The sequence below is a fragment of the Acomys russatus genome, chromosome 28 (genome assembly GCF_903995435.1).
Source record: "Acomys russatus chromosome 28, mAcoRus1.1, whole genome shotgun sequence".
In the NCBI taxonomy this organism is placed as follows: Eukaryota; Metazoa; Chordata; class Mammalia; order Rodentia; family Muridae; genus Acomys; species Acomys russatus.
In genome coordinates this window covers 14677554-14704486 of record NC_067164.1, presented here as the reverse complement: position 1 = coordinate 14704486, position 26933 = coordinate 14677554, and the positions used below count along the sequence as shown (strand labels likewise).

General features: G+C 42.3%; 1 protein-coding gene across 2 annotated transcripts; it reads right to left on the bottom strand.

Annotated features, from left to right (window-relative positions):
• Nucleotides 1–424: 424 nt before the first annotated feature.
• Nucleotides 425–26933, bottom strand: Mob1b (MOB kinase activator 1B). 2 transcript variants are annotated; one of them, XM_051170299.1, is made up of 6 exons: nucleotides 26765–26933; nucleotides 16781–16947; nucleotides 14524–14617; nucleotides 9436–9569; nucleotides 5168–5331; nucleotides 425–1973 (listed from the first exon to the last, which is right to left on the bottom strand). In XM_051170299.1, the coding sequence occupies exons 1-6, from the start codon at nucleotides 26776–26778 to the stop codon at nucleotides 1896–1898; spliced, it is 651 nt and encodes a 216-aa protein (XP_051026256.1). In that variant the 5' UTR covers nucleotides 26779–26933; the 3' UTR covers nucleotides 425–1895. The 2 variants fall into 2 exon arrangements, with proteins under 2 accessions (XP_051026256.1, XP_051026257.1); XM_051170300.1 differs by lacking the exons at nucleotides 425–1973; nucleotides 5168–5331 and adding an exon at nucleotides 8670–8791.

Sequence of the window (26933 nt, the reverse complement as noted above, 5' to 3'; positions counted from 1 at the left end):
GAAGCAGTTAGCAGCTGCTATTGGGGGTGCAGCATCAGGAGGACCAGGCCCCCTCACTGCAGGATCCACTAATCCATGCCTCCTCCAGTGGCCCTCCACATCTCCCACGTGCTCTAGGCCAGCATGACAGCTATTGTTGAACGGGACCTAGACTGCAATCCACCATCAGTCTGAGGACGGGGGAACAAGCAGAGAGGAAGCTCCTCGGGAGGCATGAGAGCATCCTATCCACCTTTCCAGCTTCTGGGTTCAGATAGTGAAAGGGAAGAAAAGGAGGAATGTCAGCACCTGTCTGATCAGCAACAGTCTGATGCTGATCTTGACTGGGAGCAGTGCCCGCTGGATGGCCTGCCGCATGATGGCTCCACTACTGAAGCTCTCAACCCCCTTCCACATGACCACACTTAAAGCCTGCCTCGTGGCAATGTACTCAGTGCTTTGGATCTTCAAGCTGGTCCAGACCAGGACGGGTGGGCTAGCAGGGTCAGCTAGAAACAGCCCTACGGCATTAGGAACCAGACAGCTCTCCAATCCCTGAGTCTCCACAGGGTCGATCGAAGCAATCAACTACAAAGTCTATGCCCTTCACTTCCCCAGGAATGCATCCAATCCTGCCTTCATGCCTGGCCTCTCAAAATCCCCCAGAAGTGAATGCCAATGCTCACCACCCCAAGCCGCTGAGACAGCAGGAGTTAAATCCCAGACAGCTGGAGGAAATCAAGATCACTTAAATGAAGGGCTGTGGGCAGCACTTAGTTACTATCCTCGTGGATACAGCCTCATGGTTTTGTCACTCAGTGCGGAGCTCAATTACAGCACTCTGATTGTCTGTTAGGGGACAAGGCCCCTGGATGGAGTTCCACGGATGACGATCCTGAGAACAAGAAGATCGTTATCATGAATGATCGTGAGCAGATTTGGGAAGATTTGGCACTGTTAGCCCGGTTTGAATATTATGAGAATTTATAAAATAAGAGTTGTTTGGGGGCCACTACTTCATTGCCCTCTGAGCTTTCCTGTTTCTATTCACAGGAACATGGCTACCTCATAATTCCTGACCAAGTTAAATCACTGCATTCCACTACTGCCCCATCACTGCCACCTGGGCCCCAAGCCCTCCAGGTTATGCCTCAGCACAGTGACTACTGACTTCTGAGACAGCACTTCTGAGTTCTCAGGCAGCTACATTATTTGTTTTGTATTAAGAAAAAATAATAATAATTAAAATTTTTGTTGTTCTACATTTATGTTCTACATGCACACCTTTACAAATTACGGCAAAAATAATTAAGAAATAATTTTAGTTGTTTTACATTTATGTTCTACATGCACAACTTTACAAATTATGTTTTTTCAATGTAGTAAAAGCTGGACATCAATTTGAGTAGACTATGGCTTTTATAACAGATTACTTTACAACATGCACAAGTAAGTGCCCTAGATAGAAATTCTAATATTGTTTCAAGTTCTGTTCAGTCCTGTATCTGTGCTTTGCACCTCAGAAGTGAGCCTATCAAGGCACTTAAAAACATGTAAGTCTTTTTGAGGGACTTCAAAGTGGGCCACAATTTACACACGGTATCTAATCCATCACCATTTGTTTTCAGCATACAATATCATAGAAAGTCCTCAATAAACAAAATCAGGTTAATAAAAGTAATATAAAAACACTGTACACCACCAAGACAAAACTTGCCCCTTTCAACTGTAGAGAAGGTTCCTGGCTCCTCTAGCAACAGAGTATGATTTTATATATTCAGAAGAGAAAAAAAGGTAACCCAAGCAAGCCCCAAACCTAAAACAGAAGCAATCCCGACAAAAACAAAATATAACAACACCCAAGTACACTCTACATAGCTCCACTTGAGGGAGAATTTGCACAGCTTTTCATCCTTTTATCTGTCCTTTGAGGTGAGTTTTTCAATCAGTTCTTGGAGTGGTGCAAGTTCTCTTCTGTCAATCAGGTTGAACTCCTACAAAAAGCAAAACATTATTTGCATCTAATTCCCAAGCAGATTACCATGAACATTACTGGATATCAGCTTCTGGAATAAACACTGAAATATACCAATCAAATAGGGATTTGATATCACTGCAAAGAAAAGATTTTTCCATGGAAAAATTAAAAAATCAGAATGCTTCAAACTGTGCCAATAGTAAAATACTACATCTTTTAAAATGACTTTTTAAATGATTTCTCCTGAACTACTTTTTTTTTAATGAATAAAGGTCACATATACTTCCAATCTTCTGTATGATAGACTATTCTCAACGCCCAACGTAATCCATCATAAACATCCATCATATGCCAAGTGCCACTAGAGAACTCTAGAGACGCTTTAGGCCCAGTATTACAAGCCTACCCCTCAGATCAGTGCAGTCTGGGCCAAGAACATATGGCAATACATACCACTGCCTACATATTTGTATTGCACATTAAAGTAATACTGTTAAATAAAGCATGTCCTATCTTCGTCTTGACAAATCTTCCGAGTGAGCAAAAAGAAAACTCAAATTTAGAATTCTGAAAAGTCCTCAGGATTCTACACTAGAAAGGAGATGGCTCTGAGCTCCTGGCCCTCCATTAACCTGTCTTTCCACCCCAATCTCCATCTGCAACGGAAGAGGCCTCATGCAAATGAGTAAAGATAAGTTGGCTGGCATGTATGAGTGATGTCCACATACCTCTAACAAGCAGCTGTCATCTGGATACTCCTCATGTCTGAAGTTACACTTATTTGACACGTGACCTAGTCTCCAAAGAATAAGCAGCACTCTATCTGAGAGCATGTGGGTAGGAGATTCTGGGATCACATATATTTTAAGTACATAAGATACTAAAAAGACCTGGGAAAGTCTGTTGTTGGCCCTGTAGAATCTAAATTATCTGCGATCACAACAAGATTACCTAAACTGAAAGGCCCGAGCAAGTGATCTTCTTAATCAGAAGGTGCTGCCGCTAGGGTGAGATGTGCAAAACGTCCTGGACTCGCTTTATAGTCCAGACCGGCCTTAATATTTTCTCCTGAAGCAGCAGTTTATCCTAAACTTTGGCAATCATAATCTGCTAACTAAAATATTAATGTGGTTTTTGTTTTTATGGGTCTGTAGATGAGACTGTCAAATAATTCTCAAAAAAAGTTTTAGAAAGTTACAATCTCTCTCTCTCTCTCTCTCTCTCTCTCTCTCTCTCTCTCTCTCTCTCTCTCTCGTTTTTCGAGACAGGGTTTCTCTGTGTAGCCTTGGCTGTCCTGGACTCACTTTGTAGACCAGGCTGGCCTTGAACTCATAGTGATCCACCTGCCTCTGCCTCCCGAGTGCTGGGATTAAAGACGTGGGCCACCACTGCCCGGCTAAATTACAATCTCTTTAAATGTGTTTTCACAGAAAATTTTAAAGAAGTATGCCTTCAATATAAGGAGTATTAATGAAAATGGACACTTTTCTTCAGTGGAAAGTAAAGACAACATTTATAGACTTATGCTCACATATAAAAACAACACAAAGTAAAACTTGCTTTCTCCCAACCACCATCTTCTTGTAATCTCTACAGAAACAGGAATCATACTAGTTGGCTCATCTATTTCCAACTCTCTCACCTTTCCTTACATTTCTCTCTCTCTTTCTCTCTCTCTCTCTTTTTTTTTTTTTTTTTTTGTATAGTTTTGCTTGTTTTGTTTTTCGAGACAGGGTTTCTCTGTGTAGCCTTGGCCATCCTGGACTCACTTTGTAGACCACGCTGGCCTCGACTCACAGCGATCCGCCTGCCTCTGCCTCCCAAGTGCTGGGATTAAAGGCGTGCGCCACCACGCCCGGCTTCCTTATATTTCTCTAATTAGAGAATTAAATAAAAATATACTCATATATAGTTTTTTTCATTCCTTGTTTGTTGAAGACAAAGTACTGATAGGCAACCCAGGCTGGCCTTCAATTCCTGATTCTCCTGCCTCAGCCTCTAAGAGTACTAGGACTGTGTGTAGAGGCCACCGTACCTGGCTTTTTTCCTAAGGCTAGATCTCTGAGGATTAAAGAAAGGGGACATCATCTAGCAAGTCAGTTCGAACTCTAAGGAACCTCTCGAAGACACTCTGACTCCCTTCCCCACACAGGACAGATAGTCATTAGCTTCAAAATTACTTAGACTATGTTTGGGTTTTTGTTTTGGTTTGGTTTGGTTTTTTTGTTTTGTTTTGTTTTGTTTTGTTTTGTTTTGTTTTGTTTTGTTTTCCAAGACAGGGTTTCTCTGTGTAGCCTTGACTGTCCTGGACTCACTTTGTAGACCAGGCTGGCCTGGAACTCACAGCAATCCACCTGCTTCTGCCTCCCAAGTGCTGGGATTAAAGGAATGCACCATCACACCCAGCTTGGTTTTTTGTCTCGTTTTGGGGGTTTTTTCTTGGGAGGGAGGGTTAAGAGACAAAGTTTCTCTGTGTAGGCTTGACTGTCCTGGACTCATTTTGTAGACCAGGCTGGCCTCGAACTCAGTGATCCGCCTGCCTCTGCCTCCCAAGTGCTGGGATTAAAGTTTTTTTTTTTTTTTAATGAGGAAAATAAGGATGTGATATTCAAAGCATAAATCCAGAAAAGAATCCACTAATAAAGATCCAAGATTTTTCTTAAAGTAGAGGTTTAAGAGAAAAAAGGGTGCTAAAATGCTTGCGACCAAGTTCACTACATGTCCGCCCAACTAGTCCAGTTTGAATTCAGATTCAGTTCCTTTCCCCCCCCCCTACTTTGGTTGGTTTTTGTTTGTTGCTTGTTTCTGTTGGTTTCAGTTGTTGGCTATCCATTTTTTGTTTGTTGAGACAGGATGGTAGGGCCCTGGGATGGCCTGAAGCTTACTAAATAGCAGGCTGGCTTTGAAAGCATAATCTTTAGGCTTCAGCCTCTCGAGGGCCAACGTTATAGACAAGTTCCTAACATCTGACTCACTAGTCAGGGTTCTTATTTAGCCTCTGTACATGGCCTGGGAATTCACGCAGTCCAAGCAAGGCAAGGCATCTTAGAACCGGTCTAGGCTGCCTACCATAAACCCGAGAGACTAATGAAATTAAGCAGAATGCAGATTAGAGATAGCAAGTTCCATCCTGATAGTGTATATGTACCATTTATTCACAGAATTCTAAAAATAAACACGAAGCAGGGAAAGTCTCATTAGTCAACCTACCTGAACAAAAAAAATAAAGTGCTTGAAAGACGTGTTCAGATGTGCTTCCTCCTGAAGCTGGATCACAGGGTCAAAATGTTGGTGATAAATGTGAGCATAAACTCTAAAGAGTCGTTTGAGTATTGTTTTTGCCACTGACATGAAATTCTTCGGGAATGGAACACCTAGTAAAGAGATAAGCACCCTTCTATTAATAAGAGCACAGAACAGCATGATTTGTCATCAAGTAGCAACAGTGCTGAAAACTGTAATGTATACAAATCTCTATTTTACATGCCCATAAAATCTTTGTGAAATTCTTAACACATGATTAATGAAAGTGCACCACCACGCCCAGCTTAGAATTATTCTTCTTTTCTTTTTTTTTTTTTCCGAGACAGGGTTTCTTGGCTGTCCTGGACTCACTTTGTAGACTAGGCTGGCCTAGAACTCACAGAAAGTTGCCTGCCTCTGCCTCCGCCTCCAGAGTGCTAGGATTACAGGCATGTACCACCATGCCCAGCTATATACATCTAGTGTTTTAACTGTAAGGTCAGATAATAGAAAATAAGTAGTCTACTTCTTGACTTAATTTATTTATTAAGTTTTAAATTTTATTTATTTCTTATGTATATGGTGTTCTGCCTGCATGTACACCTGCAGGCCAGAAGTGGGCATCAGATCACATTACATGTGGTTGCTGGGAATTGAACTCAGGACCTCTGGAAGAGCCGTCAGTGCTCTTAACCTCCGAGTCATCTCTCCAGCCCTTGACTTAATTTATTATTTGCTGAATTCTTTTGTAATATTTCAGATTAAAATGTCACTAACCTTATTTCTAATCAAAGAAGGTTGGTTTTTTTTTTTCCCTGAGACAGCGTTTCTCTGTGTAGCCTTGGCTGTCCTGGACTCTTTTTGTAGAACAGGCTGGACTCGAACTCACAGAGATCTGCTTGTCTCTGCCTCCCAAGTGCTGGGATTACAAGCGTGTGCCATCACAGCCAGCTCAGGATAATTTTTTGTGGCATACTGTACCTCTAACATAATGCCACTTTACAAATATCTAAGAGGCAGTCCAGCTAAAGCTCACTCCTGGGCTGTGAAGTCTGTTAACATTAAGCACTACACATAGATGTGCTAACATCAATAATGTATTAACAGCTTCAGTCATGTTTAAAATGCTTATAGTTTACCAGACGCACGCACACACACTCACGCACGCACGCACTCTTAGCCTAAGGAGATTCTGATCCAGGCATACTGACAAGTATCTGTAATCTCAGGACCTTGGAGGCTGAGAAAGGATGACAGTGAATTCAAGACCAGCCTGAGATTCAGAGCAAGATCCTATCTCAAGAAAATAAAAATAAAAATGAGATTTGCAACTTGGAAGGATATTATCCTAAGTGCATACCAGACCCCAAGAGATTATTCTTTGATCTTACTTATATTTTGAGTAAGAAAGAAGATGAAATATAAAGAAGCTAAAATCATGGTTATGGGGTAATGGGATAGGATAAGATTTATCTGGAGCAAAGATACAGGGTAGTCAAGTCTAAACACCTAATATAAAATATAAGAATAAAATCCATAATAATATACTATATTGATTATAATACTATTAAATATATAAATACTACTGAATAAATAATACTATTCTCCATTTAACACCACTAAAATTTTTTAATAGTTGGGTAATTATAGCTGCTTCCACAACAGAATACAATAGGTTAACTATAACACAATGCATACTAATTTGTTTTACTATGAAAGCTATTTTACTATAAATATATATACTACTACCATGCTATAACAAATATATACAATTTTTAAATTTTTCAATAAAAATCTGGGCCGGGCCAGGCACAGTGGTGCACATCTTTAATCCCAGCACTCAGGGGACAGAAGCAGGAGGACTGCTGTGAGGCCAGCCTGGTCTACAAAGCAAGTCCAGGAGAGCTAAGGCTATACAGAGAAATCCTGTCTCAAAAATCAACAACAAGCTGGCCAGTGAGATTGTTTAGCAAGTAAAAGCACTTACTGAGTGAGCCCAGTGGCCTGAGTTTAATCCCCAGAAAGCATGTAAAAGTGAGGGAGGGAAGAGGTGCCACAAAGTTGACCTCTGACCCCCACATCCACACACACGCATAAACACAGTAGTTGTAAGTAGATTTTTTTTTTTAAAGAATACAAAATGCTATACTCTAAATGTTAAAGTTGGCAAGACAAGCAAACACTGGTATCAATGGCTCACTGTCATATCTATTGCCCATTTACCACCACTAAAGATCACAAGGAAACAAACACACCACAACTAAGGGACATTCTAAAATGTCAAAGGCATGATAGACCAAAAAGACTGGAGTCCACATATTCTAGACTATGGAGATGACAAGACACAGCACTACATGAAAACCATTAGCAATGATCTTCTCTTTAGCTATAAAGACCATTACTAGTAAAACCTGAAGAACATAAACAGGACCTAAGATCCGAGAAGACCTAAGACTCCAGAGAGTAGTGCTCTACTGAAAGCACATGATGCTAGCCAAAAGTTATACAACAATACTCTGAGGGCAAACTGTTAAACAGTTTTTTCAGAAAACATAGTTGCATGTATTTTGATAATTAAAAACACATGGGAATTGTCTAATGGTTACAATTTAAACTTTTTTTTTTTTTTAACAATTTAAACTTAATAGGAACACCAAACAAGTCACTCAGGCTAAACCCTCATGTTTCTTCTTTCTCTCACATATCTTGATTTCAAAATCTATGTTATATGTGGTAGTGCCTGCCTGGAGTCACATTCATGAGGTTCAGGCAGGAAGGAGACCCTATCTCAAAACAAAAGAACAAAACAAAATCTTAAGAATAATTTTCTTGTGTTTATTTGTTTTTGAGACAGAGCTCCTCTGTGTGTAGCTCTGGCTGTCTCAGGACTCTGAGGAACTCAGGAGGCAGAAGCTGGCGGATCTCTGGTCTGGTCTACAGGCAAGTTCCAGGACAGCCAAGGTTACACAGAGAAGCCCAGTCTTGAGGAGGGGGAAAAAAATGCAAACACCCAAACACACATTCAAATAATCTTCTTTGCCAGGCGTGGTGACGCACACCTGTAAGCCCAGCACTTGGGAGGTAGAGGCAGGTGATCTCTGTGAGTTCGAGGCCAGCCTAGACTACAAAGCAAGTCCAGGACAGCCAAGGCTACACAGAGAAACCCTGTCTCGGAAAAATAAAAAATAACCTTTTTTGAGCTGGGCGTGGTGGTGCATGCCTTTAATCCCAGCACTTGGGAGGCAGAGGCAGGTGAATCGCTGTGAGTTCGAGGCCAGACTGGTCTACAAAGTGAGCCCAGGACAACCAAGGCTACACAGAGAAACCCTGTCTTGAAAAACAAAAACAAAAACAAAACCCAAAAAACAATAAATAACCTTTTTGGATTAGAAATGTTAGTGACATTTTAATCTGAAATATCACAAAAAAATTCAGCAAATAATAAATTTAAGTCAAGGACTGGAGAGAAGCTCAGACTGCTCTTTCAGAGGTCCTGAGTTCAATTTCCAGCTGGCACATGGTGGCTCATAACCATCTGTAATGTGATCTGATGCCCTCTTCTGGCCTGCAGGTGTACATGCAGGCAAAACACTGTATACATAAGAAATAAATAAAATTTAAAATTTAATAAATAAATTAAGTCAAGAAGTAAACTACTTCTTTTCTTTTTTCAGTTTTTCAAGACAGGGTTTCCCTGTGTAGCCTGGACTGTCCTGGACTCTGTAGACCAGGCTAGCCTCGAACACACAATAATCCACCTGCCTCTGCCTCCCAAGTGCTGGGATTAAAGGCGTGCACCACCACCACCCAGCTTATTTTCTATTATCTAACCTTTCAATTCAAACACTAGACGCATATAGCTGGGTGTGGCGGCACACTCCTGTAATCCCAGCACTCTGGAGGCAGAGGCAGGTGGATCTCTGGGAGTTCAAGGCCAGCCTGGTCTACAAAGTGAGTTTAGGACAGCCAGGGCTGTTACACAGAAAAACCCTGTCTCAGAAAAACCAAAAACAAAACAAAACACTACAGATACAAGGGTGGAGGGGGGGAATCAGTTTACATGAGATAGCTTGCTTTTGCTATGACTGGGCTTACAAGCTCTGTGCCTCTTCTTGGAAACTACTTAATGCACAAGCTCATCTACACAGTCCCAAGGAACTACGAAATCTGTTGGAAAAGAAGAGACAGAGGAACTGTAGAAACAAAATTATCCCAATTATATTAAATAATTTTACCAATCTTTGATGGAAATAATGTCTCATCATCCAGCTGGTCCTGAACCCAAGTCATCAGGTAATCAATGTACTTTGGTGCAGAGCACTTAATGGGCTTTTTTATGTTTGTTCCATCTGCCCAATGATACTCATATCTGAATGGAAAGATAGAAAGCAAACAAACATCAGAAGAGAGGTATAAATGTGCACATATATATGTGTGGGTATGTATATACACACACATATATATAATGAATGTATACACGAACATGGGCTAAACAATCTGTTCTTCCAAGTATACATTTTTCAATCACCAGTAGCCTGTTTTGCACTTACCACAATCCAACTCAAAGAATCACATCAAACTCATCTTCTATTTAGATGTTTTCTTCACCTGTCTGATTCTCTTTTCTTTTCCTTTTTTTTTTTTAAGACAATGTCTCACTATATAGACCATGCTGGCTTGAAACTCAAGAGATCCAGCTGCCTCTGCCTCCCGAGTGCTGGGATTAAAGGCGTGCGCCATCACGCCGGCTTCCCAAAAGCATCTTAAAGAGCTCTCTAATAGAGAGTAGAATCATGTATTGCTGAAGTGGGAGAACTTACTTCTCTATTCTATGATGGCACTCTTTGAACTTTACAGTTGTTTTTCTTCCTTACATAAAATGCACAGCAATTCTTTTTACAGGAGCTTTAAATTTGGGCTTAAGTATAAAGAATGACAGAAAATTCAAAGTAATGCTAACGTAAATAAGAATGGCTCAGTTGCCTGGTGAGATAGCTTAGTGGTTAAGAACACTGGTTGCTGCTCTTCCAGAGGTCCAGAGTTCAATATCCAGCAACCACATGGTGGCTCATGACCACATGCAGATAGAGAACTCCTACATTTACAAAAATATTTTTAAATATTTATTTATTATTATGTATACAATGTTCTGTATGCATGTACACCTGCACACCAGAAGAGGGCATTAGATCACATTATAGATGGTTGTGAGCCACCATGTGGTTGCTGGGAACTGAACTCAGGACCTTTGGAAGAACAGGTGGCATTCTTAACCACTGAGCCATCTCTCTAGCCCTATATATATAAATTTTTAAAGAAAGAATGGTTCAGTAGTTTAGTACATTTGAATGAGGAACTAATGTATCCTTAAAGAAAATTGGCAACTCTAAAGAGCTCATGTTTTGGATATACCACCCTTTGATTTAATAAACATCTAATATGCAACTATCATGTGAGAAACACAAGGTCAAAAACAAGGAACACTAAAGTGAAATGCACTTCCCCTACTCTGAAAAACAAGATTAGAAGAAGATATGCCAAAAATATATAAGTAAAACTATGTATGAACTGCCTATCTAAAGTGAACAATTTACCCTTGAAAGATCTACCTATAAATGCAAATGTTGATCTGTATTCAAGCCAAATCCTCTTTTAAAAAATATTTAATTTAATTTAAGTTTATGTGTGTTGGTGTGAGGGTGTCATATCTTGGACTTACAGACAATTGTGAGCTGCCATGTGGGTGCTGGGAATTGATCCCGGGTCCTTTGGAAGGGCAGGAAGTGCTCTTAACCCTTGAGCCATCTCTCCAGCCCTTGGCCAAACCCTCTTAAACAATTCATACGATCTCTCTCTCTCTCTCTCTCTCTCTCTCCCCTCTCTCTCTCTCCTCTCTCTCTCTCTCTCTCTCTCTCTCTCCCCTCCCTCCCTCCCTTTCTCTCTCTCTCTGAGACACACACACACACACACACACCACATACACACTTACAGTAATAAGACTTTTCTTGCACTGTACAATAAGCATGTCCATCAACATAGCCCTAAAGAACTAAGTACATAGCTCAAACTCCAAAATATAGAAATCTATAAACTGAATTGTCATTTAGATTTTTAGTTTCCAACATTCTTCTGCTAATTCACTTTTTTATTTGTTCGTTTTTTCAAGAACTATATTCTTTTTGTTTTGTTTGTTTTTCTTCTTTCTTTCTTTTTTGGTTTTTCAAGACAGGGTTTCTCTGTGTATAGCCGTGGCTGTCCTGGACTCACTTTGTAGGCCAGATTGGCCTATAACGCACAGTGATCCACCTGCCCAGCCTCCTGAGTGCTGGGATTGCAAGCATGCACAATCGCGCTTGGCCTACTTCACTCTTTTTATCAACTATTTTCTAACCTTTTCTGCCAGAGTTTGACCTGACTGAGAACCTGACTGAAGAATAGATAAGTTAGCCCAACAAAGGAAATGGAAATAACAGAGAAATAGTTCATGGAATTTAAACTGATAAAAATTATCTTCAATAGTGCAAATGAGGATGCTTTAGATTTATCAAATCCATACCTTAACAATAACCCAAACCTACCCCAAGCAGCGATGACCTTGATAATCAACAGCTCTTAGAACATCCTTCTTATCATTGCTAGGGCATGACCAGCAAATCCAATATAACCTCTCAAAATGGAGACTCCCAAGCACCTCTGGTGGCCTGATGCATCTCGTTCCCAGTCAAGAATTCTATTATAAACTTAAAGACTCAGTGCAGTTGTAAGCCCATTTCCTCTTCTCTGAACCTCTTGAGAGACAGAATGTAGCTAGGACTTACCTATTACTATTTCTCACTTAAGACAAATGAACTTAGGCTGAAGTTAAGTGTGCTTGCTGCTCTTACAAGAGGACCTGGGTTTAGTTTCCAGCACTCACATAGTAGCTCACAGCTATCTTTAACTCCAGTTTTCTAGGGGATCTGATACCCTCTCTTCTGGCCTCTGTGGGCCTTGTAAACACATAGTCTACACACATACACATAAAATAATAGACAAGTAAATAAATCTTTAAGAAAGAAGAATGTGCGCTGAAGAGATGGCTCGGTGGTTAACAGTACTGGCTGTTCTTCCAGAGGACCTGGATTTAATTGTCAGCAACCACATGGGAGTTCAAAACTGACTGTAACTCCAGTTCCAGGGGATCTGACACCCTCACACAGACATACATGCAGGCAAAACTCCAATGCACATAAAATAAAAATGAATTTAAAAAAGAAAACCAAAAGGCATCTCTATTTTTTCTCTACAGTAAGAAAATTTAAAGTCTTCACAATGTTTGTTAACTTGTTATTGATTTTCAGGTGTTCACCCACTTCTGCATATAAAAACCAAAAGCAAACAGTAAATCAAAGATTCATATTCAGTGTCCTGAAGTTTTTGGGTTTTTTTGTTTGGTTTGGTTTGGTTTGGTTTGGTTTTTCAAGACAGGGTTTCCCTATGTAGCCTTAGCTGTCCTATACTCACTTTGTAGACCACATTGGCCTAGAACTCACAATGATCCACTTGCCTCTGCCTCCGGCGTGCTGCGATTAAAGGCATGCGCCACCACACCCAGCCTGAAGTTTTAAAAATAACCTTAACTCTCAGGCCAGACTCGGTGGCTCGAGCCTTTAATCCCAGCACTCCAGAGGCAGAGGCAGGTAGATTGCTGTGATGTTTATTCTAAGTATTTCCTGTTTGTGTAAACATGTCACCATTTGTTCTTTGTGTTGCCAATAAAACCAACTAGCCAATGCTGAGCAATAACAGAGAATAGGGAGAGACATCCTGATCCAGTGAGGGGAGGGAAAGAGAAGGAAGGTAAGGTTGGACCCTGGAGGAGGAAGACCAGGAAGCACCAGGAGGAATGAGCCAGACCTAGGAGATGAGTAAAAGCAAGTTATCAAGTGGGAAACCAGAACAAGAGAAAACTATACTAGCATGGAGGTTTAGGATGGAGTAATTATTGCAAAGCACTGTACTATAGGCTAATTAATAGATCCTGTGTGGCCGGGCAGTGGTGGCGTATACCTTTAATCCCAGCACTTGGGAGGCAGAGGCAGGTGGTCTCTGTGAGTTCGAAGCCAGCCTGGTCTACAGAGCAAGTTCCAGGATATCTAGAGCTATTACACAGAAAAACGCTGTCTCGGAAAAAAAAAAAAAGATCCTGTGTGGTTATCTGGGTATAAGCCTGGATTAAGGAGTAGCTATTGATACCACTAAAATAATAACTCAATATTAAACTATCCTTCAACATGTGGTAAGAAAGTAGTGCAAATCAGACACAGCTCTCTGCTTTTCTAGTGAAAATGGTCAGTGTGCGTTCTACTTCCTCCTAAGAGAGCAACACATCTTTCCCACGCATCCACATCTTTGCTGCAAGTTAAAGATCAGCTGACTAAATTCTTTATGTTCACAGTGAAATATAAGGCATCTAACATTCTGGTGAATGTTACAATATGAAGTAAAGCATATGTTATATTGACATATCACTAATAAATAGCAGTCTTTATTAGTAGTAATGATAAAAGCCAACTTCAAAAGGGCATTGGCCCAAGCAATATTTATTGATTGCTGAAGAGGTGGTAAGTGCTACCTTTGAACCAAGACAGATTTAAAAGAATAAAGAATTTGAGTGGCACACCTGAAACCCCAGATTTGACTCACATTATTACAGTATAAACACTAGGTAATGAAAAACATAATCATTATAAAAGTTAAACCACTAGAGCTGAAGAGATGCCTCAGCTGTTTGGAGCATGCAAAGCTGTCTCAGAGGACCAGAGATCGGCTCCAATTTCAGGCAGCTCCAGAGATCAGGTAACTCTGGCCATTGCGGGCACTTGCACTCACATGCACACACCTACACACACACTTAACAACGTTATTTTTTAAATGAAAAAGTTCAGCAGAAAGAGCACATCTACACTGAAGAATCCTAGGCACCTCCAAAAGGAAAGAAATGTTAAACATGGGCCAGCAACAAGGGTGAGACATTTTAATATATTAACATAAGGTAAAAAGAAGAGAACAAACTGTTCAAGGATAGATGAAGTGACTTTTCAGAAGAAACAGTGACGACCAAGGAGTGTCCAGGGAGCTGGTTCAGGTGGATGGGAAGACAGGCAGGGGCAGGAGAGGAAAGGTAGGAAGCAGCCAGAAGGCAGGGTGGCAACAAGCTGATTGCTCACAGGGCAGCCACTGAGGAACTGCTAGAACCTAGGACATGCATGGCTACTCACTTTCTTCTCATCTAAGAGCCCAACCACAGTGACAAGGAAAACTGGTCATTAACAGTATCTTACTTTGGTCCAGCTGACATCACCGGACAGCTCTCCTCTGTACAGAAGTCCGTGATAGTTCCATAAAGCATATTGATTTGATTGAAAAAATCCACAGCTGCAAAGCAAATGTCTATTATAAGTAAAATAAAATAGTGAAAAGTAGTTTTGACTCTACTGAAGCAGAATCCTTGGTTCTTCTTCCCTATAAACACAGGTAGAAACCTCACAAATTCTCAATTGTTGACCGTAATAAAATTAGGAGCTTGTATTAAAGAGCAAGAGAACAAAGAGTATGAGAAATTATTGACAATTCTTATAAAAAATCAATATATAAAATATTCAAAAAACTGTATGTGAGTAAGAAAAGACAGCACACCAGGAAATATAATAATTTAAAATGCCCCTTCACAAAAAAGGTTTCTAGATAATCATAAAATTCTAAGGGGAAAAATGTTGGCAATAATGAAACCATAAATTTAAATATAATGGGTTGCCATTCCAAAGCCACCCACCAGCTAAAAACTTACTTCAAAATGCAAAGAGCCAGGAATACCCAGCACACTTTAAATGTCTGTGTGTGCGTGCAAAGGCCAGAAAAGGGCATCGGCTGCTATTCTAGTACCACAGACAATTCACTTCCAGCAACTGAGACTGAGAAAATACAGACAGAAAATTTTTTTGGTTTCTCTTTTCTTTTTTTTTAATAACTTATTTTTAATTTAATGTGCACTGGTGTTTTGCCTGCATGTATGTCTGTATGAGGGTGATGGACCTGGAACTCTCTGGAACTGGGAGTTACAGACAGCTGTGAACTGCCCTGTGGGTGCTGGGAATTGAACCCAGGTCCTTTGGAAAAGCAGCCAGTGCTCTTAACTGCTGAGCCATCTCTCCAGCCACCCCACCCCACCCCCACTTTTTTTTTTAAGATAGGGTTTCTCTCTGTAGCCTTGGCTGTCCTGGACTCACTTTGTAAACCAGGCTGGCCTCAAACTCACAGAGATCCATCGGTCTCTCCTGAGTGCTGGAACTACAGGCATGCGCCACAGTGCCAGGACATAGCCATTGTTAATTCTTAATTAGTCTATGCAAGCTGGCAAAATGACTTAGTGGGTAAGAGCGCCTGCCACCAAGTCTGACAACCTGAGTTCGATCCCCAGGACCCACATAGTAAAGGGAGAAAACTGTCTTCTGACCTCCACATATTTGAGGTGTGGCATGTGTACCACTCATGCACATTAACACGAACATGAACACACAAATAAATATAACAAATTTTAAATAACTAAATAAGTTAATAAATGAGTTCTCAAAGGTACAAAAACACAAGCAAGTGCCAAAAGAAAAAAAGAAAAAGAAAAAGAAAAAAAAAAGAATAAAAAGCAAACAGGAGAGGAGGGGACAGGAAGGGCAGAGCAGGCAGGCAATGTTAGCTTGCATCTTTAATCCCAGCAACTGGGAGGCAGACATCTCTCTAAATCAAAGACCACCCTAATCTACATAGTGAGTTCTATACCAGCCAAGGCTACACAGTAAGACCCTGTATGATACACATATACATTGGAAGTTTATTCTGATTATCTTTGAGATATCAAAAAATCTTTAGCCGGACCTGGTGGCGCTCGCCTTTAATTCCAGCACTCGGGAGGCAGAGGCAGGCGGATCGCTGTGAGTTCAAGACCAGCCTGGTCTACAAAGTGAGTCCAGGATGGCCAAGGCTACACAGAGAAACCCTGTCTCGAAAAACAAAACAAACAAACAAAAAAAAAAAACTTAAAAAAAAATTTTATGTATGTATGAGTGCTCTATCTGCATGTACACCTGCATGCCAGAAGAGGGCACCACATCTCATTACAGATGATTGTGAGTCACAATGTGGTTGATGGGAATTGAACTCAGTACTCTGGAAGAGCAGACAATCAGGGTGCCTGTCTCTCCAGCCCCTCATAAAAATCTTATAGGTAAGATGGCTCTCACCAATAAAATGAAGAAAAACAACAATAACAACAACATTTATTTTTAATAAGAAAACTGTTTTAGTCCAAAACTATAATCACATAATTAATTAATCACATAATTTAAAAATACTGATAGCAACATTCTATTGACATTTCATAAAATTTCATACAAAAATCATAAAGACTAAAGCTGGATTGTGACATCATCACTATATTGTGACTAGAGGGCTGAAGAGATCCTAGACTAGATAACACCTCAACATTCACATAATGAGGTCACTGACCCAATTCAGAGTGTGCGGAGAAACAGAAGAGCTACTTACTGTTAACTGCAACCCACTCATTCAGATCCTCTCCCTCAGGAAGCATGACAGCCATGCGGAGGTTGCCACTGCCAAGTGTGGCTTCTGCATGTTTTAAGAGCTCATACTGGTGAGACCCCTCTGGGATGTTCTTCTTTGGTTTAAAAGTTTTAGAGGAGCGACTACCACTAAAAAGAAAAAAAGGGGGGAAGGGAAGGCTTTATTATTTAAATACTATCAATGGAATCTACATTTTATTACTGGATAAAATAAGTCATATTTTATTGGGAATTTCAGCCCCCAAACCTAAACTATACTAGCTACACTAATCCTAGCAATAATGCAGTTGCAGTAATGATTATGCTAACTATCCAAAACACATACAAACTTCCTCTACATTCTCCAAGTTAGAGGGAGAAAAAGAACTTTCAGCTGTAACTAATACAGCTCTCCACAGCAAACTAACCATTCTATATTACAAACTGTAATCTACAAAAACAGAGAAGCACTTCCATAATAAATATTTTTAATTTTACTTTGTTTTTTGTTTTTAAGACAGTTTCTCTGTGTAGCTTTGGCTGTCCTGGAACTCTCTTTGTAGACCAGGCTGGCCTTGAACTCACAGAGATCTGCCTGCCTCTCCCTAAAGATGGAATTAAAAGCATGAATCACAACTGCCCCGCTTTAACTTTTCTTGTAAGATGCAGACATACTTTTGTATCAATAAGCCGGGCGTGGTGGTGCAGGCCTTTAATCCCAGCACTCCGGAGGCAGAGCCAGGCGGATCGTTGTGAGTTCGAGGCCAGTCTGGTCTACAAAGCGAGTCCAGGACAGCCAAGGCTACACAGAGAAACCCTATCTCAAAAAACAAAAAAAAAAACAAAAAACCCTTTTGTATCAATAAAACACAAAAACCCATGAGCAAAGGCGGGAAAAAGGTAAATGTTCTCTACACAACTGTAGGAAGCATTTCCAATCAACCTTAATAGAGAATTCTGGTTAAACAGGTAATATGACTGATATGCTCAAATTTCATAATGTATACATATATACATGTAGTATAGTGTATGTAACACTCCATGAGTCCACATGTATAGACTCAACCAAACAAAAACTGAAAACACCCAAGGAAATTATACTTTACAAAACATATACACGGTGCTTCCCTGTCATTCTCTAGAGTATAATAGCACTTAGATTGTGCAAGTAAACAAGAAATGAGCTGAAAAGTCATAAGAGGGTGAATATAGTATATATGCAAGAATCATAACATTCTATAAAACACATTTATGCACATACATACAGACTTTATAATCTTTGCACGATCCTGGACCCAATCCCCCATGGAGATAGCAGGACAAGAGAGAGAGAGAGAGATACAGACAGACAGACACACACAAACACAGAGAGAGACAGAGACAGAAACAGAGACAGAGACAGACAGAGTGACAGAGTGTGTTAAACTAGGTTTAAAAATAGTTTTAAAGTTAAGAGTAGGATGCGGTGGTAGACAACTTTTGGTCTCAGGAGGCAGAGCCAGGCAGATCTCTGAGAGTTTGAGGTGAGCCTGGTGTACATACTGAGTTTCAGAATAGCCAGGAGTACAAAAAGAAACCCTGTCTCAAAAACAAACATTTAGCCGGGCATGGTGGCTCATGCCTTTAATTCCAGCACCTGGGAAGCAGAGTTCGAGGCCAGCCTGGTCTACAAAAATTGAGTCCAGGATAGCCAGGATTGTTACAGAGAAACCCTGTCTCAAAAAAAGCTAAACAAAACAAAACCCAAAAACATTTAGACATTTGAAGATATGGCAATGGAAAACAGAAGCCTAAAAACAACACTGTAGGCATAAGATTATTGTGTAATTCAAATGCTAATTTCTGCACCCCCATATTACTGCTTCCCAATTGTCCCCTGATATGCCAATAAAACAGCTTACATATAGCCAATCACTGAGCAGGGAAGAGAATAGGGTTGGATTTCCTGCCAGCCATGGGAGGAGGAGTTGGAAGAGAAAGTAGGGGATTGCGCCACTGGAGACATCAGAAGGAGCTGGAGAAGGAATGCTACAAAGTGCAAGTATCTTTGGGATGTAAACTGGGAGCAAACCAGAATAGCTTAGAAAGTTAAGAATAGAGAGATAACTGCTCAGTTCTTGTGCTGTGAAGCTTATTATTACACAAATATAAATAAGTCTCATTTATTTGTGTGGTATCTGGGTTAAGAGAGAAACTGAGGAACAATTACAGTTTTATAAAAATAACTTTTAGCCGGGCATGGTGGCGCAGGCCTTTAATCCCAGCACTCGGGAGGCAGAGGCAGGCGGATCGTTGTGAGTTCAAGGCCAGCCTGGTCTACAAAGTGAGTCCAGGATGGCCAAGGCTACACAGAGAAACCCTGTCTTGAAAAACCAAAATAATAATAATAATAATAATAATAATAACTTTTAACAGGACAAACAATGGTGAACCATTACAGGCTCCAGAGCTTTCCTCAACCCTTTCTCTGAAGTTTAAATTCCACATTCCTCCCCTCTTCCTCAAGATACAGCTGTAGCTCTCAACCCTAGCTGCACCTTATTACTATGAAGGATCGTGAAGTAAGCTTTAGGTCACCAATCAGCCCAAATACCCAACGCAAATGGCAGCATTACTCTAATGACACTTTCTCATTTAAATGTTGTCTCTTTTTGAGTGCTTAATTAAAATTAGATTAGCATTTCTCAACTCTGAACATATGCATCCTCCTCCTATGTCTTTACTCAACAGCCAAGGAATCTCTTTAAAACCATTCATAAGTAGATGTCACTCCTCCTGTGAGAACCACTGAGTGGCTTCCCAGTGCTCTCAGAACAAATCCAAAGGTGAAATACTGGATAAGGTCAAGCTGTAGAACACACTAAAGCATGCAGACTTTTCTTCAGTTTAATCATAATGCATTAAAGACCAAATTCCCACCAGCGCAGTAGCGCAAACCTTTAATCCCAGCAATCAGGAGGTAAGTTCCAGGCCAGCCTGGTCTACAAAACAAGTCCAGGACAGCCAGGACTACAAGAGAAACTCTGTCTTGAAAAAAAAAAAACACAAACAAAATAAACACCAAATTCCGTAGATGGGTGGTAGTGGTACACACCTTTTAGGAGACCAAGGTCAGCCTGATCTATCTAGGACAGTCAAGGCTGCACAGCGAAACCCTGCCTCAAAAAACTAAGAGAGGGAGCAATATGGCTCAGCAGCTCAGAGCACGGGCTGCTTTTGCACAGGCCGCAGGTTCGCTTCCCAGCACCCACACCAAGGCCTGCAACTCCAATTCCAAAGGATCCGATGCCCTCTTCTGGCCTCCACCGGCAGCAGCACACAAGTGGTGCCCAGGTGTAAACGCAGGCACAGAACACATTGAGAACAAATAAGTAAGGAAAGAAAGAAATCACAACTCAGCACCTGGTTTTCAATTTTTTTTTTTCAGAGTCCAGAAATGTAAAGATGAGATGTTAGTATGTTTTAAGACACTAACACTTTAACACTGCCCTCTTCTGCTTAAGTTTTTTGAGACAAAGTTTCTCTGTGTAGCCCTCACTGTCCTGAACTCACGTCCAGCAGCTCCTGTGTGTTCAGAGATTCCTTTCAAAGCTTCAATAGACACAGCAACAATAGCTGCATCAGCCTCTATTGACTTAGCTCATTTCCCATCATGTGCTTCTGCAGCAGCATTCAATGTATATGCGAAAAATGTGTATGACTGCTGTACTATAGAGTGCATGTAATTTTTAATTTTATAGTGCTTTTTTCCTCCACAAACAAGTCACATGCTTCAAAACTCTTATTAATACCCTATGAGAATAGCTGGTCTTTGAAGATAAGAATTAGACTGAAAATCCCCCTTTTAGTTCCCCACACAGCACTTACAAAGAAGTTAGACCCTTATGGTTAAACACAGTACTTGTAAGGGGTATTTATATTAACCGTTCACAGCTGTGGGGATGAGCATTTTGGAGGCCTACAGACATGGTGAGTGAAGTCTCTGCGGCTCCTGCGGCTCCTCGAAAGATCCTGATCCACTGCACAGCAGTCACCTACTAGGGACTCTTAGCACACTACTGAAGTCTCAAAGTGGACCCAAGGCTAGGACAGTGACTACTTCCCCCTTCCTTACAGAAGTCTCCTGAGGTGACCCTGCGGGTGTGTCCCGAGTCCCGTCTTCCCCCGCCAACACACACACACACACACACACACACACACACACACATTTCCTCATAGCTACACCAACCTCATTGATTGCTATTGGTGCTTAAGGCTAGCATGGGATGGTCTGACTGGGCTTTCAACCTTTTAAAGGCTTATACACAGAACAATAAAGTTAGATCTACACTTTTGAGTCTGGTCTCCGGAGTCTTTTTTGTTTTTGTTTGGTTTTTCGAGAAAGGGTTTCTCTGTGTAGCCTTGTCTGTCCTGGACTCGATTTGTAGACCAGGTCAACCTCAAACTCACAGCAATCCACCTGCCTCTGCCTCCCAAGTGCTGGGATTACAGGCATGCACCACCATACCCAGCTGGTCTCGAGAGTCTTACTTCCTGAGATTCTGTGTGGGCTCCATGCCACTCACCCTTTTCACCCTAGTTCCTGATCCCCATACACAGCACTTCCTTGAGTTCGAGATTCTAGTCTACAGAGTGAGTTACAGGACAGGCAGAGATACATAGGGAATTCCTGTCTTTTTTTCTTTTCTCTCTTTTTTTTTTTTTTTTTTTTTTTTTTTTCAGAGATAGGGTCTCTCTGTATTAGCCTTGGCTGTCCTGGACTCACTTTGTAGACCAGGCCGGCCTTGAACTCACAGCGATCCACCTGCCTCTGGGATTAAAGGTGTGTGCCACCATGCCTTGCGAGAATCCGTCCTGAAAAAACAAAACAAAACAAAATTTGGGCCAGGGGTGGTGGAGCCCACCTTTAATCCCAGCACTCGGGAGGCAGAGACAGGCAGACTGCTGTGAGTTCGAGGCCAGCCTGGTCTAAAAAGTGAGTCTACGACAGCCAAGGCTACACAGAGAAACCCTGCCTTGAAAAACCAAAAACAAACAAACAAACAGCTGGGTCTCCTTTCTTCCATTTGTATTGTTACAAAAGAAAAATGGAAGGTGCCCAGCATAGAAAGTAGTACATATTTTCTTCCTTTCTGCCTTCCATTCCTAAACCATTTTTGTTTCTCCTATGTGTAAACAGACTGATTTATATTCACTCACACAACTAAACCACTTTTCGTTCCTTAGTTAACTGCACTGTTTCAACTCTATCAGAAAGCCTTATATTGGGAATGGAGAGATGGCTCAGAGGTTAAGAGCACTGCCTGCTCTTCCAAAGGCCCTGAGTTCAATTCCCAGCAACCACATGGTGGCTCATAAACATTATAATGAGAATCTGGTGCCCTCTTCTGGCATGCAGAATACTGTATACATAATTTTTTTAAAAATTTAATAGAAGCCTTATGTACTTTCATTTTTTCATTATTTCTCAAAAGAATTTTAAAATGCTAGAAAAAAAGAAAACACTCAATATACTTTTTGATGATTACTAAAAATCACTTTTATCCTAATTTCTCTGCATTTTACATACATAAAATAGCAAGATGGGGAGGAAAACTCCTAAGTAAGGAGACCTGTGTTCCAAAGACAAGGCCAGCAATCCTAATTTGGTAATTGTGATGTTATCCCTCCAGTAAAATAGGGAACAGGCCATTACTGAGAAGCACCCATTTAATGACAAGTAAAATGTATTATTTCCCCCTTTCTTTCTTAGAAAACTCTCACATTACATTAAATATCACCCAATTTTTTTCATGAACCTCCCTGAAGTCTACTTAGAACAAACTGCTTCCTAGGCTTCAGGACCCCGTGAGTACACTGGCCCACTAGAGAGGATGTCGCTATACCACCTGCTGTCTCTGGAGCACCCACACTCTCCACACACGCAGTTAAGGATTCAAGCCTGCAAACTACCTTAGGTTTCTATATTCACCATGTGGGGGTTCAGTTTAATCTGCAGACACACAGAGGCCAGGGTACAGCACAACCACAGGTTAGCCCAGCCTTTTCACATAACACAAGAAAAATTTATCCTGAACATTTGTACAAAACTTATACAAAAGTGTCACTCTGGAAGACTGTCCTGTACCCACCAGGATTACCCTTAACTGCTTCCAGTCCCACCCAAAAGTTCCTTACCCTGCCTAACTTTGCTCCACGGCACTTCTGCTGTCCCACATTACATACTTTACTGACATTTAATACTGTCGTCACTGGCTGAAACATAAGTCCCACTAAGTGGGAAGCTTGTCCATCTTATCATAAATGATACTCATGTCTTCACTGTGCTGGGACATAGTGGGAGTTGTGAGGGTTTTAATAGAGCTTTCCTTCTCAGACATGACTCATGTTGTTCTAACCCTATCTCACACTGTCCTGTTTCCTCTGCTTTATCTACTAACCGCAGCCTTCCCGAAAAGGTTCCAAAAGCAGAGAATATCTGTACTTAACTTATTTTTTCCTCTTTTCTTGCTTCTCCTGTATAATACTCAAGAAACTATTAAATAAAAATTGCAAGACTGCCGGGCATGGTGGCGCACACCTTTAGTCCCAGCACTTGAGAGGCAGAGGCAGACGGATCTCTGTGAGTTCGAGGCCAGCCTGGGCTGCATAGAGAAACCCTGTCTCAAAAAAAAAAAAAAAAAAAAAAAAAAAGCCAAACAAACAAAAAAAGCAAGATTAAACCAGGCGTGGTGGCACAGGCCTTAATCTACAAAGTGAGTCCAAGACAGCCAAGTCTATGTAGAGAAACCCTGTCTCAAAAAAAAAAAAGAAAAGAAAAGAAAAGAAAATTGCAAGATTAAAATTTTGTTTGTTTTCTTAGACAGGGTCTCACTATTAGCCTTGGCTGGCCTAGAACTGGCTAGGTAGTCCAGACTTACCTTGAACTCACAGAGATCCACCTGGCTCTGCCTCCTAAATGCTGGCTGGGATTAAAGGTGTATGCCACGTGCCTGGCTCCCTCCAGATTAACTTTTTTGGCTTGTTAAAGTGGTAGGAAAAACCTGTTGAGAGTGTATTAACTTCTATTTCTAACCTTGCTAAAAAGTGTTCCCCAAACAATACAAACACTCTAGATGATCACATTAGTTACAGCAATACTGTCTTATATAACTAATAATCATCAGGGAAAAAAATGAACTAATCTGCCTCATAACTGCACCTAATACTGTATCACATAAAAACAGGACACTGCTATATTTATATCCAGATATATATATCCAGAAAACAGCACTAGGACCTTTCCCATCACCGAGTTTCAGCCAAATACAGCTGTCCTACACTACAACCACTTTAGCTTATGAGTTCCAAGACACAAGCCTGTCAGAAGTAGCCATCCTCACTGCTACTTTACAGCTTTTAAATTCTTGAAAAGAGGCCAGGCGTGGTGGTGCATGCCTTTAATCTCAGCATTTAGGAGGCAGAGGCAGGCGGATTGCTGTGAGTTCAAAGTCAGTCTGGTCTACAAAGGGAGTCTAGGACAGCCAAGGCTATACAGAGAAACCTTGCCTCAAATAATAATAATAATAATAATAACAACAACAACAACAACAATTATTATTCTTGAAAAGAGAATATAAGCAATGCAAAATTACACTCAACGTGGGAGTATGTTGGTATGTTGGCTAAAGGTAACATATGAAACAACTTACAGTATAAGCCACGCAGTGATAGGCTGAGAGTCAGCCCTAGAATAGATGAACAAGTTCAAACGTGTCAGGCAGGTTGACACAAGCCAGACCCTGTGCCTACGAGAAAAATCTGCCCAGGGTGAACCTTTCCTAATAGTTCAGCTTTGCCTGAACACCCTAAAAAGAAATGGTGTCCTATATATGACCATGTGAAAGTAAGGTGCTACCAATAGGGTGCCTAAAACTTATGGAAGTGGGAAAGAGAAATCTGAACAGACAGGAATTGCTAAATGCCATTTGCTCCACAATAATAAAGAAGCATGTGAGGTGGATTACAGCCTTTACAGGTTTTTAATTTTTGCTTTAAAGTAGCTTGCTTGCTTGCTTGCTTTCTTTTGGCGGGGGGTGTTGTGTGTGTGTGTGTGTGTGTGTTTTTTTTTCCAGACAAGGTTTCTCTGTGTAGCCTTGGCTGTCCTACTCGCTTTGTAGGCTTTGTAGATCAACTAAGTGATCCACTTGCCTATGCCTCCCGAGTGCTGGGGTTAAAGGCGTGGACCACCAAGGCCAACTTTCAAGTAGCTTTCTCTTAAAGCAAATGTTAAGAAAATGTTCAGGAGTTACTCTTCAGGAATAGCAGGCTACCAAGAAGAGATCTGATACCCCTCGTCACAGTCATAGGGGAGGGGAGTAAGGGGAAAATGGGAGGGAGGGAGGAATGGGAGGACACAAGGGATGGGATAACAAGTGAGATGGGACCTAAAGTTCGTCTGTTGGTTCCATAACCTTCCTGTCCCGTTTTTCTACCCTGACCTCCACCTTCACTTCAAACTGATATTAAATAAATAATAAGTAAAATAATGACCAGCACTAAATGTAGGGCTAAAGCTGGTATTAAAAAATGAGTTGCCAAACTACAGCCCAGTTGACCTACATTAATCCTGGCCACATTACCTAATTCCTATCTGGATGGTGATTAACAAAATATAATCCCTACAAATCAAAAACAAAAACAAACAAACAAAAACACTGCAAGAAGTAGGGTGCTGAAGTCCCCAGACTGTCACCAGGGAATCCAAGCCCTCAAAGCAGCCCTATTTTGAAGTTATCTCTATGGAACTTGGCGAAGACCTAACAAGTATGTTAAGGGGGTCGGGGTAGCACTGTAAGAACAATCCACCTTCTATGCTTGGGACTAAGAAAACAGCAATGGCATCTGGCAACACACACACACACACACACACACACACACACACACACACACACACACACACACACACCCTACACCTATACTGTATCGATAGATATAGACAGATGAGCAAAGACCAAGCAGGGTGGAGTAATGCAGACATGGACACGGGGGTCAATGACCCAGGCAGCACCGGGAGGACATGGAGGCAAGACCCGGGCAGCACACGGAGGACAGGGAGGCAGGGCCAGGGCAGCACACGGAGGACAGGGAGGCAGGGCCCGGGCAGTACACGGAGGACATGGAGGCAGGACCCGGGCAGCACACGGAGGACATGGAGGCAGGGCCCGTGCAGCACCGGGAGGACAGGGAGGCAGGGCCCGTGCAGCACCGGGAGGGCCCGGGCAGTACCGGGAGGACAGAGAGGCAGGGCCCGTGCAGCACCGGGAGGACAGAGAGGCAGGGCCCGTGCAGCACCGGGAGGACAGAGAGGCAGGGCCCGGGCAGCACCGGGAGGACAGAGAGGCAGGACCCGGGCAGCACCGGGAGGACAGGGAGGCAGGGCCCGGGCAGCACCGGGAGGACAGGGAGGCAGGGCCCGGGCAGCACCGGGAGGACAGAGAGGCAGGGCCCGGGCAGCACCGGGAGGACAGAGAGGCAGGACCCGGGCAGCACCGGGAGGACAGAGAGGCAGGGCCCGGGCAGCACCGGGAGGACAGGGAGGCAGGGCCCGGGCAGCACCGGGAGGACAGAGAGGCAGGGCCCGTGCAGCACCGGGAGGACAGGGAGGCAGGGCCCGGGCAGCACCGGGAGGACAGGGAGGCAGGGCCCGTGCAGCACCGGGAGGACAGGGAGGCAGGGCCCGGGCAGCACCGGGAGGACAGAGAGGCAGGGCCCGGGCAGCACCGGGAGGACAGGGAGGCAGGGCCCGGGCAGCACACGGAGGACAGGGAGGCAGGGCCCGGGCAGCACCGGGAGGACAGGGAGGCAGGGCCCGGGCAGCACCGGGAGGACGAGGAGTCAGGACCCGGGCAGCACACGGAGGACAGGGCCTCGGGAGCCCGCGGCCCAGGGGGCGGCGGAACAAAGCTGGCGCGGCTGGTTTACTTACAACAAGAAGCTCATGTCGGCCGCGCCGTGGGCTGCCGGCTCGGCAGAGCGAAACCTGGGCCGGCCGGCTTGAATCAGAGGAAACGCGAAGGAGAAAGGAGGACGCTCGCCGGCCGCGACTTCTTCAGCTTCGCTACTGCCGGCGGCCCGCGGACGGGCGGAAGTTGGGC

Coding starts and splice junctions, on each gene's coding strand:
- Mob1b (XM_051170299.1), bottom strand. Junction 9,570..14,523: donor GTGATGTCAGCTGGACCAAA/GTAAGATACTGT, acceptor CTTTCCATTCAG/ATATGAGTATCATTGGGCAG. Junction 1,974..5,167: donor ACTTTATTTTTTTTGTTCAG/GTAGGTTGACTA, acceptor TGCTTTTTGTAG/GAGTTCAACCTGATTGACAG.